Source organism: Pleurodeles waltl, chromosome 4_1 (assembly GCF_031143425.1).
Source record: "Pleurodeles waltl isolate 20211129_DDA chromosome 4_1, aPleWal1.hap1.20221129, whole genome shotgun sequence".
NCBI classification, from domain to species: Eukaryota; Metazoa; Chordata; class Amphibia; order Caudata; family Salamandridae; genus Pleurodeles; species Pleurodeles waltl.
The window spans coordinates 327,486,936-327,503,648 of NC_090442.1; the positions used below are offsets into that span (position 1 = coordinate 327,486,936).

The 16,713-nt window shown below is 44.7% G+C and overlaps 1 protein-coding gene across 2 annotated transcripts in view; it reads right to left on the reverse strand.

Annotated features, from left to right (window-relative positions):
* ANO2 (anoctamin 2) overlaps nt 1–16,713 on the reverse strand; it is a 1,564,866-nt gene that overhangs the window by 1,028,856 nt on the left and 519,297 nt on the right. For both annotated transcript variants that reach the window (XM_069228438.1, XM_069228439.1), the window contains one exon: nt 2,821–2,875. In XM_069228438.1, coding sequence (XP_069084539.1) covers nt 2,821–2,875 — 55 coding nt within the window. The remainder of the gene's footprint in view (nt 1–2,820; nt 2,876–16,713) is intronic.

Consider the following 16,713-nt stretch of genomic DNA (forward strand, 5'->3'; position numbering starts at 1 on the left):
GAAATGGGTGGGGAGGCCCCTTGGGCAACCCACCCTATTTTTAGCATTTACAGTCTTTATGCCCTTGTGGATAGAAGATGGGGCAGCAGCCCCCGATCTGCCCCTTACCGCGGGGGGCAGAAAGCTCACTAGAAACCTGGGTTTTATTTTATATATACATCTGGGGTGGGAATGCCCTAAATGGGCAATGTAATGCCCCCACTCCTACTAAAAAGTGGCAGAGTCTTTATGCCCACCGGGGGGGCAGAAAGCCCACTAGGCATCAGGGTTTTTTGTAATACATCTAGGGGTGGGGGCTGCCCAAAATGGGCAATGCCCCCATCCCAAAACAAAAATCAGCACAGCTTTTCTGACCCCTGGTGGGAAGATGGGGGAAATAACGATCAATCTGCCCCCTTCCCCCCAGGAAGGCAGAATGCCCACTAGGCACCAGGGACCTTTTTTTATTCATCTAGGGGTAAGGGCTGCCTAGAATGGGCAGAACAATACCCCCACTCCTCCCATCAAAAAATTAGCCTAGTCCTTCTGCCACCCAAAATAGCCAGGTTTCCCAAGTGGGTGGACCAAGCGCCTGTGACAGGGAAGGGACAAAAACATGTAGATTGCCCTTTTGGACCCACATGGGTTCCCCTCAGTTTTTCATTTAATAGATTTTTAGGATGACTCTACTTTGGACACCCACACAAGTGAGGTATTTTTTTATCAGGAGACCGAGGGCAATGCTGGGTGGGATGTTGGAATGCTGGGTGGCAAAATATGCATTTGTTTTCTGTGGAAAAATGTGATGTGTCCATGTTGCGTTTTGGGGTGTTTCCTTTCACGGCACCAGGCCTAACCACCCAAGTGAGGTACCATTGTGACCTGGAGATTTGGGGTAATGCTGGATGGAAGGAAGAATCTCCCCTGAGATTCCAGAACTTTGCATCACCGAAATGTGAGGAAAGTGTGTTTTGTTAGAAAGATTTTGAGGTTTGCAAAGGATTCTGGGTGACAGAACCTAATCAGAGCCCCACAAGTCACTCCATCCTGGATTCTCCAAGTGAGGTACCATTTTTAATTGGAGACTTGGGGAAATGCTGGGTGAAAGGAAGTTTGTGGCTCCCCTCAGATTGCTGAAATTTGTATCACTGAAATGTGAGGAAAATATGTTTTTTAGGTACAATTTGAGGTTTGCAAAGGATTCCGGGTGGTGGAACCTGGCGAGAGCTCCACAAGTCACCTCATCCTGGATTTTCCTAAGAGTCTAGTTTTAAAAAACTGTACAGATTTACTAGGTTTTCTTATGTGGCGGCTGAGCACAGCTAGGCACTTTGCAAAAAACGCATCAGTTTTCAGTGGAAAAACGTGATGTATCCACGTCGCATTTTGGGTGTTTCCAGTCATGGGCACTAGGTCTATCCACACGAGATAGGTAAAAATTTTATCAGGAGACTTGGGGAAACACAGACTAGCAGAACAAGTGTCATTACCAATTTTCTTTCTCTGCGTTTGCATCTTCCAAATGTAAGACAGTATGTAGAAAGAAGTAATTTTAAGAAATGCCCTGTAATTCACAACTGCTTCTAAACTCCATATCTTGTGCCCATTTTGGAAACACATAAGTTTCCTTGATACTTATTGTTCACTTTTTATATTTTACCAAATAAATTGTTGTATACCCGGTTCACAATGAAAACCCATTGCAAGGTGCAGCTCATTTATTGGCTCTGGGTATCTTGGGTTCTTGGTGAACCTACAAGCCCGCTAAATCCCCACCACCAGAAGGGGTCAGGAGACAAACAGTATTTTGCTTTTAAATATCTGCCATAGCTGGAAAAAGTTATGGATAAAAATATAGACAGAAATAGCTATTTTTTCAATTCAATTTTTATATTTTTTTTAATTCAACTGTAACTTAACAGAAAAAAACTTGAAGGATCTGCACAAATATTCTCTTGCTAAATTAAGAACTATGTTGTTTTAGAAATGCATAGCTTCCCAGAATCCACCACTGGCTTTCCACCCTTTTCTGTCACTAACTGGGAGGAGGTTGAAAGCACAAAACATAGGAAAAATGTTGTATGTCCAAATGCCAAAACTGTGGTGAAAATTTTGTTTTTCTGACTCAAGTCTGCCTGTTCCTGAAAGCAGGGAAGTTGGTGATTTTAGCACCGCAAACCTTTTGTTTGATACCATTTGCAGGGGGAAAAAACGATGGTTTCTCATGCAGCACTTTTTCCCATTTTACCCCCCAATCCCCCAAAATGTAACTGTATATTGGCTTATTTCTTGGTACGTACAAGGGTAATCCACACACCCTGGGTACCTTTAAAATTCCCAGGATGTAGGAAAGAAAGAACACAAACCTGGCGTGGATTGCTTATGTGGACAAGAAGTTATGGAGGGCCTCAGCACGAACTATCCCAAAGAGCCAAGGGGGGGGCTCTCAGCAGCGAAGGGGTTAAATGTAAAATATATTGTAGTGTAAGTCATGCCATGGGTATAACAGATACTGGTAAGCAAACTGTTTCCATTCTAGCATCATATTTTTCAAATAATTAAACTACCAGTGCTTTAACCTAGCACAAATTGTAGAAAAGGCACATCATTTGAGAAGAGTGACTCTGATAATCTTGTTTTTGAGCAGCCAATGAGAGTGAAAGTGAGTGTGTGCAAACCACTCAGATTTGCAGGGCTTGGTTACACCTGGTTGCTGGGAAACAACGGAACAAGCATAATAGGATTAAGTCAGGCAGAATAGCCAGGTGAGCATCATGTCCTGAATAAATACAATCAAGCACGCAAGCTTCCAGTGATGAAATTATAAATATGCATACTTACTATTCGACTTCGAGTTGCATTGTCAAAAAAGGTGTCTTTGTCTTTAATGTCAAATCTAAAAAAGGTTAAAAAAATATCTTAGCAAGGTGCAATAGTACTAACATACACCTATGATAAAACATAATTTTAATACAGATGTGTTGTTTAAACTGGACGTGTTGAATTTCTTTTTATACAAACAATTTTATTGGTTTTTAAAGATATACAAAAAGTACAACACAGGGCAAAGGACACAAAGTAACAAGAATGATAAGCTTCAGTACAAGCAGAAAATAGTACACCTTGAAAAATGACTAGACCAAACAACCTCAAAATCCACCCCCTGCCCGTCCCAAGTCCCTTATGTCCTTGACAATTCATGGCTGGAGACCCAGCCATTTCCCCCACACATATGTATGCTTGCGGGGACATCCTCTCACCTCATAAACCAACCTCTCCTGGTTAGCACACCAATCAACCCTGTGCTTCCACCTAAGAAGGGTCGGAGCAGCAGAGGAGTTCCAATGCACTGCAATGTCCTGTTTTTCCACCATAAGTGCAGTGCCCATAAAAGTCCTCTCTGCCCTCAATCCTCCCACTCCATCCATCACACCCAGCAAAACCTATGCCAACAATAGCTGCAGTCCCCAACCCACCACTGCATTCAGTTCTCAAAAAAGCCTCTGCCAGTATACCACAATTTGGGGGCACCCCATACCCTGTGAAAAAAATCCGCCAGACCCCCCCACACTGGCGGAAATTGGGGGAGATTCGTAGCCCTGCTTGATGTAGCCTCGCCAGAGAGAGGTATGCTCTGCACAAGAAATTCAGCTATATCACTCTCAATCTAGATGATATGGTTATCAACCTGGGTGCCATCAAAGCATCCCGCCAATCCTTGCCCTCCAGAGGACCAACCAACCCTCCCAGCGGGTCCGAAGATGATACAAGTCACCCAGGGTATTGTTAATTAGCATTTTATACAGCTGGGAGATACCTTCCCCAAAGCTCCCATTCATACCTTGGCCTCCAGCGGGCTGTGTTCTGGTATTGTGTCAGCGCACGGCAAGTGTATGTAAAGGCCTGTCGAAGCTGGAGGTATTTACAAAACTGAGTGTGGGCAAGTTGATGGGTGGGCTGAAGGTCCTGAAAAGATCTCATGGATCCTTCCATACATCCCCTAGTAGAGATAGGCCCAGCAGATCCCACCTCCCAAACCCCTGCAGAGCCGTTGATTCCTTCAGCTGGGTACCGTGACACAAAGGGGTCTGCTGGGTAAGCACATTGTCCCAGCGTGTATGCCTTAAAGCTGCCCGCAAGGAAAAAAAGAGCACCCTGGTCACTGGTTCTAGGTCACGAGGGACTGGAGAGCCATAAACAATAGGCAATATCTGGGGAAAACTCAACGCCGTCAACTGAAGTTGATAGACCGGATCCGCCCAGCCCCCATTAAATCAGTCATGAATGACCAGCAACTGTGTTGCCAAGTAGTACAGCTGTAGGTTGACCATAACCATCCCCATTTTGTATGTACCCCTCTGACAGTAATAAAGCGCAATGCAATGTCTTGTACCACGCCAAAGAAAGCCCGCTGCCGCTCTATCCTGAGCCAGAAACCATGAGCGGGGAATCGGAAGCAGAAAATTCTGAAGAACATGCAAGAACTGCGACAGATAGGGATCTCGTCTTGTCAGTCGTAGCAAATGCGCTGGAGCCAATGGCGCCAGCACTGACTTAGCCGGGTTCATTCACAAGCCCAACGCCTCTTCAGAGCAACGCAACAAAGGAAGGCTACACGGACCTGATTGGTGTTTGCGATATATAGCAGAACGTCATCAGTGTACAATGCCACCTGGTCCTTGTGTGTATGATCCCACCTCCACCCACAGTATATTGGGTCCATCCTAATCAATTGTGCCAAGGGCTCAATCACCAGAACAAATAGCAGTGGGGATAAAGGACAGCCCTGCTGCAACCCTCTACCAATGAAGAAGGCAAAGGATAACATATTATTCACCCGAACCCGGGCCACTAGATTGATTGAAAGGGCCTGATCCATTTGGTGAAATCTCGGTTCCATGCCTGCCCGGGCTAGAACCGAAATCAAGTAGCCCCAGTCCACTGTTTCAAATGCCTTTTCCGAATCAATAAAGAGGAGTGCTAAATCAGAGGGAATGTGATGACATCGAGCCAGAGCTACATGGAGACGGTGTATACACTGACGTGTACTCCGGTTGGCCATAAAGCCGCGTTGGTCAGGGTGGATCAGGACTGGTAGGACCCTCCCAAGACGGTCACTAGAACTTTGGCATAGATTTTTGTGTCATTGTTATTAAGTGAGATTGGTCTGTAGTCTGCGCAAGACCTGGTCGGCAGTTGCATCTTGGGGAGCACCACTATGGTGGCCATATCCATTTTGTCTGCAAAGGAACCAACCTGGGCCACTTCATCGTAAAGAGCCAGCAGGTGTGGCGTCAACCCTTCTGTAAACATTTTGTAGAATTCCAGCAGATACCCATTGGGCCCCAGAGCTCTCCAAGCCCCCACTGTCTTAATTTCCTCACTTATTTCCTCCCCCGTTATAGGTTAGTCGAGGATATCTATGTCCGTTTGTGACAACACCAGGAAGGGAACATCGTTCAAGAATTGTCAGGAGTGCCCTGGGATAATCGTCGAGGGCGCTTTGTACAATTTGCTATATAAAGAGGCAAAAGTGTCTGCTACCTCCTGCAGCTTAGTGACCACCTCCTCCCCGTGTCGCTGATCTCTGGGATGATTCCAGAAGATTGATGGTGTGATACCAACCAATAAAGCAGTTTCCCATTTTCTCTCCCCATCCATACACTGCATGGCACAGCATATATGTCTGGCTGTTTCCAAAGAGTGGTTTCGTATCTCCTCCCCTAAGATGCCTATTCACTTCCTCAGAAGGCTGTGTGGATTGTTGAGCCCCCAGAAGGAGAGCACGGGCCTCCAAATTAGAAATATGAAGCCTCTGGGCTCGCTCCAGAGAGCGGACCAATCCCCTTGTTACCCTGCTCACCACTGCCGTACATGCTCCCCATAGGGTGCCCGCCAATGGGACTGAGTTTGTGTTTAAGGAAAAGTATTTGTAAATAGCTGCTTTTAGATGTTGGGCAACAGGTTTGTGTTTGTAAGTACCATGTGTTCAGCCGCCACGTCGAGTGGTCAACCGCCGAAGCAGACCCTAATACAAGCTGCAGCGGGGTGTGATCAGAGATGCCCCTTGAGAGAATCACAATGTGCGTAAGTTGGCTGCAGTCCATAGCCAGTAGAAGAATAAGGTCTATCCTAGATTGCATTTGGTGTGCTGCTGAGGTGTGTGTAAACCAATCTTGTCGTAGGTGCCAGGTCCTCCAGGCATCGCAGTGCCCCAGAGATGCCATCCAGTTGACTAGGTTAGAAGCTGCCGCCCACCTATGGTGCAGTGGGGGACCTGACACGTCCCTCATGGGGTCTGGGACCAGGTTAAAGTCTCCACCTATCAGGGTGGTCCCTTGAGGCAAGTCCAGGAGTAGTTTGTAGAGCAGCATGCAGTGATGTCGGTGGGGCGTAGAGGCTAATAACATTAATTGTGAGTCCCTCAATGCACCCAGGCAGGATCAGGAACCTCCCATGGGGATCCCTCTGTACTTTCATGACCATCATGAGAAAGGATTTGTGGAGCATTGCAGCCACTCCTCTCAAGCCACGAACAAACCTGGCATGATAAACTCTGTCAAAGCCTCTACGTACCAGAAATGGACAGTAATCCCCATGCAAGTGTGTCTCCTGAAGCAGGTCAGGCTGTTGACGGTGGGCATATGTGAGGACGGACGTGCGTTTGACCTTATCTAAAAGTCTGTTAACGCTCCAAGAGAGAAACCGTATTGGTCCTACCATTTATACATGAATTTATCGTTGTTACACTGCAATCGGGGGGTCATGCCCCCAGTTCCGCAGAGTGGGCAAGTGGGCCTGTTGCTGCCCTGTCCATCAAGACGTCTTGTTAACCAAGGTGAATGTCTAAAACTCTGTGTGTCTGAAGTGAAAGGAAAACAAGTAACAACTCGTACCCGTAAAGCCCCCCCAACTCCCACCCCACCCCATACTTCCACCCAGAAGCATCTTTCGCCCTTGCAGGGAAAAGACGTTCAACTCTTGAAGGTCCTACTCAAACTTAATCTAACTAGATGTGGTGACCCCTCCATAATGCCAGATATATTGACCAAATTCAGTAGATAGTTACATAAGCAAATATTGATCTTGACTCGCCCTCCCTCCTCCTCTTGGCCACTCAAAGCCTCAGGCTCTGGAACAGAATAGAGTCACAGAAGGGGTCTCCAGTCCCCACGGGCGGCCTCCCTTCACTAGTTTTGTTGTAGCTCTTTGAGTCTCCATTGTGTCTTCCTCTCCATATGGGGTTTGGACCTGCAGACCTCCCCCTCCCCTCATACTGCCACAATTTGGGAGACCCAGGCCGGGTTCCCCGCCTTCCTCTGCAAATTCCAGACCTGGTACGGTGTCAATGGCTCTGTTGTCATGTAGACAGATGATCCAGGCCCGGCAGCCTCCAGCCACTGTCAGAAGAATCTCCTCTGTCAGCCATGTCCAGGCCTGCAGCAGGGGACTCAAAAAAATGGGTCTTGTTGGCTTGTACCACTCCGAGGTGAGCTGGGAAAAGAAGGCGGTATGATATCTCCAGTGGCCTCTGTTTCTGCTTTACTTCTGTGTATGAGTGGTGTTGCTGTTGTACCTCCCTAGGGTAGTCTGGGAACACAAGGACATTTGCTCCATTGCATTGCAGTTCTCCATGACTGTGGGCCGCCTGCAACACTGCATCTCGGCCGCCCCCTCCGTAAGTGCAAGCGCCTCTGGCCCGACCAGGCTTCTGGCTCCCTTCTCACACTGATCAGGCCTCCGCTGCTCTCCCTCACCTTCACGGTCTCATTGGTTCGGGTCACGGAGCCTTCTCCCAGGCGCGACCCCACTCCGATCCTCCGACAGGCCACCAATCAGCTAGGGGGCCACAGGACACATCACCCGGCTGCCCCGGCATGCCACCGCTGTCTCCTTCACCTTTTCGAGCAGCCCTGTCCCAGCCACTCCCAACAACCCAGACAGTGCCTCACTGCACCGCTGTGATGGCAGCCGCCATTTCACACGCGGCTGCCTCAATCCTCGGGCCCACCTCATGGGGGGTCCGCTCTCCAGCCAGTGCCCCTCAATATAAAGCCCTCAGCTGCAAAAACACCTGAGGCATCAAATCAGCAGGCGAGACGGGGGTATTATAGGGCTTAAATGAGGACGGATGACGAAGGAGTCGGGAGAACTACAGTGCGACTGCCATCTTGACGCCTCGGATGTGTTGAAAATTCGTTTAAATATAGGTACCAGACTAAAACAGCTAAAGAGTTTGCTTTAGAAATTATGACGAATGCATATTTATATATATTTAAATATATTTTATTTTGTGTTTCTATTATTGTTCCAAAGGCACTGGTATAAAACTCATATTTCACAACAAACTGTGCATGTGAAACAATGTTTCACAGTTGTTTGTGAAATGTGGGATTGTTGAGGAAGAGAACAGCTCCCCAAACCACTCTACAGAGCTATACCAGCAGGGCTAGTAGGATTGTTTATCATGGAGGGCCAACTTATGTGGCATGGATGTCTAAATTAATTTGTGTTTAACTCTCTGGTAGCTTGGCACAAAACCAACCAGGGCTTAAATTAAATGTACCGTTTTAAGAATTTATGCAACACTCAAACTGTAATAAAGTGAATATACAGCACAGGAAAACTCCCGCACAAATTTAGAAACACAGTGACTATTTTAATGAATAAATTGATATCAGAGAAACAAAGCAAAGGCACTCTTAATAAATAAATTGATACTAGAAGGACAAGACTCTAACAAGTAAAAACAGAGATATGCAAATTCAATGTTTCCTGTAAGCATAGCACTTAAAAGCACTAATCAACACTAGAGCTGCAAAAGAGATTGGTAGGCCCACCATAAATCCAATATAAGAATCCAACCCTTCATATGCAAATATGTTTTAATCTTTGTTTGGAAAATTGTATCCTAATATGGCACTGGACTAGGACACCAGGTTACTCCTCAAAGGCACTTGATGCTCGGGATTTAACCTGTGACGAATAATAAATCGATAATAAACTGTTTTTGGCCGTACAGATAGACTTTTCTAATCATCTATATGATTTGCGAGAATTAGAAATAGATTCATTCTTCCAAACATCTGAATAGCCTTGAGAAAGCCCCAGGTGCATATACCGCTTAGGGGGCAAAACACGTGTCGGCTGTTTTCCTTCAAGTGTTCCGTAATAAATGGCCACTGGATTCATTGATTTGGCTTAGCGTATTGATTAAAAACATCTTTGAATGTGAAGAGTTGTATTATTATATTGGATTTATAGTGGGCCTACCAATCTCTTTTGCAGCTCTAAGGAACTTATTTGAAGAAAAGTGGTCCACACCTCATTTAGTGGCCCACAACCATGAAAAGGTCATTGTTCAAATAGAAGAGAGTGCTGGACCTTTGGAACAATGTATCTGACAAACCGCCACTAGAAGTCATCTGATCATGCTAGACCAGGAGAAAATCACAACTTCAGGCCGACAGCAATGGAAGACTGGTCAGATACAGGGACTGTGTTAGACTAGCTGGAAAAGTTACAGTCTCAAAGTCTAACGCAAAGAGTTCTTTTCATGAGGAGCACGCAGAGCTGTAGTGCAAAGAGTAGTTGCATGTAAACTGCTACCTTTGAAATTGCCTAAAACTGTTGCTTTTAAATTGCCTAAAAGTGTGCACTTGAATTGACTGTATGCATTTGAATAGGGGTTTTGGACTTGGGAGCAGATACACATCTTTTTTATTGAACTTCAGGCTTGCACAATTTTCACGGGTGTGTCCTTGATTACTTTCTACTCCACCACAGAGGTAACATTTTGACAGGCCACGCTCTAGTGGTTGGAAGTACGGGCTACTTACACTGATAAAAGCAGGAGATTTTTCAGATCCACAGCAGTCTTATTTGCATGTAAACTGCTACTTTCAAAATTGCCTAAAACTGTTGTTTTCAAATTGTCTAAAACTTTGAACTCTAATTGACTGTATGAATTTGAATTTGCCTTATAGACTTGGGAGCAGATAAAAAATATTTCTATTGAACTTTGGGGCTTGTGCAATTTAGAGGTGCCTTTTTTTTACAGGTCACGCTCTAGTGGTATGAAGTGCAGGCTCTTTACGCTGATAAAAGCCAGAGATGCCACGGGCGTGCACAGCCCGTCTGCACCCGACCATGACTCCTTTGTTTATTTATGCTAAAGATGAGCTACTTGCATTAAATAAACAGCCCACCTTGATTTGCTGCTGCCAGAAATTAAACTTAGAGGAACCTGTGTCTGTCCCCAATTCTCCCCAGTCTAAGTTCTTTTCTCCTTGTAATACTTTGGAAGAGTCTGGGCTCTCAGCCACTTTAATTAATTATTGGTCCCTTCCCAAACACGTTTTTGAAATTAGTGAGCTACTGTCAGGAAAGAATTGTGATTGGCTTTTCCTGATAGATACATGGTTCGCAGCCCTAAACATGAGGCCAGATGTTGAAAGCATATTGCATGGTTCAAACTGCGAAAAGCGACCCACAAATTGTGAATGCGACTCGCAAATAGGAAGGGGTGTACTCGCTATGCTAAATTGCTTTGTGACCGCGAATGCAATTCGCAGTTACCACCAGTGTCACACTGGTGGTAACCCATTCGCAAAAGGGAAGGGGTCCCCATGGGACCCCTTCCCCTTTGTGAATGTTGCCAATAATGGTTAGACTATAACTTAGAGGAACATGTGTCTATCCCCAATTCTTCCCAGTCTAAGTTCTTTTCTCCTTGTAATACTTTGGAAGAGTCCAATGGACCACTGCCTGCTCTGAAAAACCGAAACCTTTTGGTTTCGTTATTTTTTTAATTTTGCAACTCGTTTTCCTTTAAGGAAAACGGGCTGCAAAATAAAATAAAAAAACTGCTTTATTTAAAAAGCAGTCACAGACATGGAGGTCTGCTGACTTCAGCAGGCCACCATCGCTGTGAGTGCAGGGACTCACTATGGGGTCGCAAAATGCGACCCACCTAATTAATATTTATGAGGTGGGTCTTTGCGACCCCATAGCGGCTAGCAGTCGGTGTCTGAGACACCGTACTGCATCCGATTTTGCGAATCGGAAATTGCGAGTCGCACCGACTCGCAATTTCCGATTCGCAAAATCAGAAATTGCTACATCTGGCCCATAATTCTCTCTATTCTAGCTGGTTTTCAAAACCCAGCATATAGAGAGAATGGATAAGCAGGGGTGGTGCTGGCAATAGGGTACAGAGACTCCTATCAATACTCTATATTTCAAGCTCTTAACTTGGGGGTCATCAAGGGCCTCTCCTTTACAATCACCCTGAACCCCTCCTTCACAGTCACAGGTCAATTGGTACATAGAACCCCAATTGTTCAACTTAATTTACTTAATCTGTTAACAGAATTTACTGTTGTTGGATGATTTCAACTTACATTTCGATGATCCTAACTGCTCTTGTGCAAAACATTTTTTGGATACTTTAGGATGTTTTAATCTTTCTCAACATGAGGTAGGACCAAACCACAATGCTGGCCATACCCTTGACCGTATCCTTTTGCATTCTTTGACTATCCAGATGGATCTGATCCTCAACTTAACATGATGAAATCATTTTTTAATACCTTTTAAAATGGTTAAGGTTTGCTTTAAGAATCTGCAACACCCTGTGCAGACATTTTCTAGGCCCTGGAAACATGTGTCGGAATCCTTCTTTTCAGAGGCAATCCAGGCAAATCCGCTTGAATTTATAGGGGCAGTATGTTCTGATTTGGCCAGTGTAGGTTATCGGCTAACATCCACCCTTGACTGTATCGCTCTTCTAAAGCAGTATCTTAGCAGAGATCTATTCTATCTACTCAGGGGTTTGCTGGCACACTAAAAAAAAAAGATCACACTGTAAAAGCCTCAAACACAAGTGGAGGAAATCCTACCACCCTGTTGCAAAGGACACCTAAAAAAAAAGCTAAATAGTCTGCGCAGGACAGTGCACAAGGCACGTAAAGAGTTTATCTCTTTTTATATCACCACACCCGCTAATAAACCTTGTAAGCTTTTCAAAGTGGTGAAGTCCTTTCTGTCACCTACAGCTTCTCAAAACACCTTGATTCCCCCAGTCACGATGTGGAAAGAACTCTTGGGTTTCTTCTATAATAAAATACAAATGATCTACAAGAATTTTACTTTGCAAGGGACTACAGTTTCTGCCCCCACAGGAACCCTCATTTGGGTCCATTGCTTGCCAATTTTGACCCTCTTACACTCAAGGATGCATCTACCTCTTCGGCTAGCTGTAAATCTGGGTTTCCATTAGACCTATGCCCCTAAATATTTTGAAATGGGCCACCCCAAGGTGATTGCAACTTCCGTCCTATCTCTCTGCTTCGAGCCATTGTTAACCGACAAATTTCTGGAGAATAACAACTTACTCCATGAAACTCAGTCGCGTTTCCATGCAGGTTATAGCATGTAATCTGCTCTTTTGGAGATTGCTGATTTCATTAAGGTCAATCTTGATCTGGGCTTGGTAGACATGGTTGTCCTTCTTGATTTGTCAGTGGCCTTTCGATACGGTCTCCCACTCTGTTCTCTTGGACAGATTATGAGACGTGAGTATCCAAGGTCCAGTCTGGGTTTGATTGAAATCCTACCTAGAGGACCATTTGCAAAGAGTTTTTCTCCCTTCTTTTACATCCTCAGCTAAATCACTTGATTGTGAGGTTCCTCAGGGCTTGAGTCTGTATCCAACACTTTTTAATACTTACCTAGCCCCTTTGGCTAAGTTATTGGAGGCATTGGGCATAGAGTGATCTCTTTTACAGATGATACGCAGTTGATTGTCTTATTTCAGGAAAAGGAGTTGGGTGCATTGACTGCGTTCAAGGGTTGTTTGAGGGCTGTTGGCGAATGGGTGAGTTGAGTTGCCTCAAATTAAACCCAGATACCACCAAGATTTTTTTCGGAACTCACCACTATCCAGATACATTAAACTGGTGGCCTTCCAAATTAGGGTCCTGCCCCTCAAAGGGTTCGGGCCCTAATTCATTTTGAGGGTCAGCAAGGCAAGAAGAGGCAGTCATTCTTTCTCTTATTTAACTGCCAAATTATGGAATTCTTTGCTGTTCTAAACTCCGTTTTGCACCTTCTGAATTAATCTTTCGGAAATTCCTGAAGACATATTTGTTTGATAACTAGGCAATTCCTTTGGAGTGTGTTTCGGTTTTTAGTGCATCTTAAAGCTGGTAGTACCAGGACGCCTCTTCGGAGGCAGATATGTGCTTTATAAATCCTTATCATATTGTATTATATTGCATCGGACATGGTCATTGCTGTATCATGAAGATCTGGTTGGGCGGCATGGACGATCAATGCTGGAGCTTTGCATTGGTGGTCCCCGCGGTTAACCAATGCTGTAGCGAGAAGTGCAGATCTCGCATTGCTAGTTGTTGCCAAAGGGAATTGCAGCACAAAGAATCGGGTTCACCGGACCATCGCTCCGGCAGTCTTTACAGGTGGAAAAGTCTTAGTGCAATGAGGCCGATTTGCAGCTGTAAAGAGTATAAAGCTTCAGGACATCTTCTTTCTTTACAGAGGACTGCACTCTGATTCCAACAAAGGGTCCAGGCACCTCTTGTAGATCAAGAACGTATTCTAGCAGTGGCCAGCATGGCTCACACAATTACAGTTTCAGATTCAGACAGGTTAAGTTGGAGCAGGTCCACTGGGAAGTTGCTGAGAGGCTCTGGAGCTTCTTTTGTTCATGAAGCTCAGAACAGGAGATCAGCCAACTGACCCTTGGAGTCATTTTAGTAGTCATGGGATCAAGCAGTGAGGCAGGCCTCTAGCTGCAGGCGAGTTCTCTAAGGGCACAAGGCGGCCTTCAAGCAGCAGGGAGGTCATCTGGCAGCAGCAGAGCAGTCCTCTGAAGTTCAAAGCTAGCCTCAAGCAGTGGGTAGTCCTCTGAAGAACAAGGCAGTCCTTCTAGAAGTAATACTCAGGTCCAGGACTGAACTCAATAGTGGGTTTGGAGGTCCAATATTTATACATGGTGCCAGCTTTTGAAGTGGGAGAATCTTCTAGTTGAACCCCACATAGGGGCATGGACATTTCCTTCCTCTGCCCAGGCTCCAAGTAGTCTGAGGTAATAATAGGCTAGTGTCAAGTTCCTTTGTGACTGTGTTTGAGGCAACCCTTTGAAATGTGAGTGGGGCAGGGAACACCTCCAGTTCAGCCATTCTGGCTGATGGTCCATCCTGTCAACAGCTAGTACCCCTCACTGTCTGGAAGGAATACACAAAAGCCAACTGCCAATTATTTACAGTCATGTGACTTAGAAAACATGCTGCAGGCACCAAATGGTTAGAAGAAAATGCCAACTTTCTAAAAGAGCCATTTTCAAAACTGGGTCTTAAAATCTGACTTTACAATTAAGGAGGATTTTATATGAATATTTTATTTTAGACCAAATGATATTTCTACCTCCTCCCAATTAAAAGTTAGCATTTATTAACTGTAATAAGGTAATCCAATAGTATCCTATGGAAGGTAGGCATCACATTACTGAAAAATGAATTTGGGGGGTTTCACTACCAGGACATATACAACTTAAAAACACATTTCCAACTTTTAACATACACTGCACCTGGGCCTATGTGCTGTTTAAGGCCTACCTTAGGGGTGACTTATGAGTACTAAAAAGTAATTTATGCCTGGTGAAAAAGTTTATTTTACTAGGTCAAATTATCAGTTTAAAACTGCACAAAGGTGGAATGGTAGTTCTGAGACATGTTGAAATGTGAACTCAACTTGGATGCACAACAAGAACTGTAGGCCCACTAGTAAAATGTAATTTACTGGTGTGGGGTACATGTAGTACCGCTTTACTAGGGACTTATAAGTAAATTAAATGTGCCAATTGGGCGTAAGCCAATTTTATCATGTTTAAAGGAGTGGGCAAAAGCACTTTAGCACTAAATTGTAGTGGTAAAATGTAGAGAGTTCTAAAGACAATACAAATGAAGTCAGAAAACAGGAAGGGTGAAGGCAAACTATTTGCAGGTGAGAAATAGGGCCAAGTCAACAACCCTCTTGGTATATCTGACCTCCACTCCATCACAGTCAATTTGGGATTGCTCCTACACCCTGTATTTCTTTTTATGGTACAAACACTATGACAAAATATTATGGGTTGACCAATCCAGGAGGAACACCCAAAAGTCAGAAACTGTCTAATAGCAATCTGAGAATTGGGCTTGTGCAATAGTCAAACGTTGTTTGAAAACGTGTTATGCATATGAGAAGAAAATCTACCAACCACGGTCCCATATTAGTGGATCTCGAGAAAGTCTTCAGTGCTTTAGGTTTAGTGTAATTGGCTGCCAATTTGCCTTCATCAGGTGCAGAAATGATAATCTAGAAGTTATGCATTCTGCCAAGAGAAGAGTGTCCTTGGGCTCGCCTTGAGGGAAAATTATGACAGACTGCTGTGGAGTGGAGCTACAAGTGCCCTTGTATGAAGGTAGGCTGTACTGCAAAAAGGTGGACTCTGAGTAGCTGTAGCCTGAAGAGCCTAACAAAGTCCTTGGCAATGCAAGTAAGGTTCTATGCTGCCAGACTTTTTGGCGAGATCTTGAAACCCTGAGGCCTCTGAGGTATGTCTAAAAGTGCAGTGTCTGTGACATATTACTACTATTGGATAGTGCTACTACATCTCATGGTCTCCTGATGAATCACTGTTGACAACACTTTACGTGTCATTTCAAATGATGTCAAGGCATTTAGAGGTGGTTGGCAATTCACTGAGGTTCTGTACTGCAGTTGCCTGTTTCACTAACCTCTGTTGGATCACTGCTGCAAATTGGGATGAGCTCTTCACCTGCTTTAGGTGGTGGGTTTGTGCTTGAGCCCAAGGAAGGAGGAGCTGTGAAGATCCATCTGATCCTGAGTAGCACTGGTGCTCTGCAGACTCTGTCGCTCTTGTGTGCATGTTACCCTGCCTTCTCACCAGGAACGTTTATCTGACTCAACATGTAAGCTGAGCTATGGACAAGTGAACAGGACTGTCTTTTGCACGCTATGCAGGACCACTTACAACTCAGTCAACCTATGCAGGTTAACACGCTAAACAATGAGTAAGTAACCCAGAAACCGTGTGGCAGTGCAGTATGGACTGTGTTCTTTGAGACCATTTTTTGCAGTGCCAAATAAATGTGTGACAGGGTTAGAGGCAAACTCAGAGGGACATAAAAAAAAACATAATCACCCATTACTCCAAGACTGCAATGCTCCCTAAACTGCACTGACTATTTTTGATACAATATCTTACGACTGAATAGAGGGCTCAACTATTACCGCCTGACTCCCCTCGGAAGAAGATGGACACCTTAACTATTGTGCACCATAGTTACAGATTGTGAATGTTGTGTGTGCAGTATTGTGCTATGTACTAGTAGTAGTTTTCCTTATCTATTAAAGCACTGGCTATCATTGATTTATTGACCACTATTACGTCTCACTTGCATGAGGGAGGCATGGACTATTTAACGTATCTACCCAGAGGATCAAATTATAAAGGAAAGTACTTGGTGCTCAGATTTGGTTCCAACAGTTGTGTAAAGCCCCAGGACACCAGTAGTAAAAGGCTCTCATTAACACAATTGGAGACCATTAAAACATGACTGCTGGGAACTTCTGAAAAAGTTCCCACAGCTAATAAGTAAAAAGTTTTCTCACAGTAACATTCTATCCTTTGACCACAATTCGCCTCTT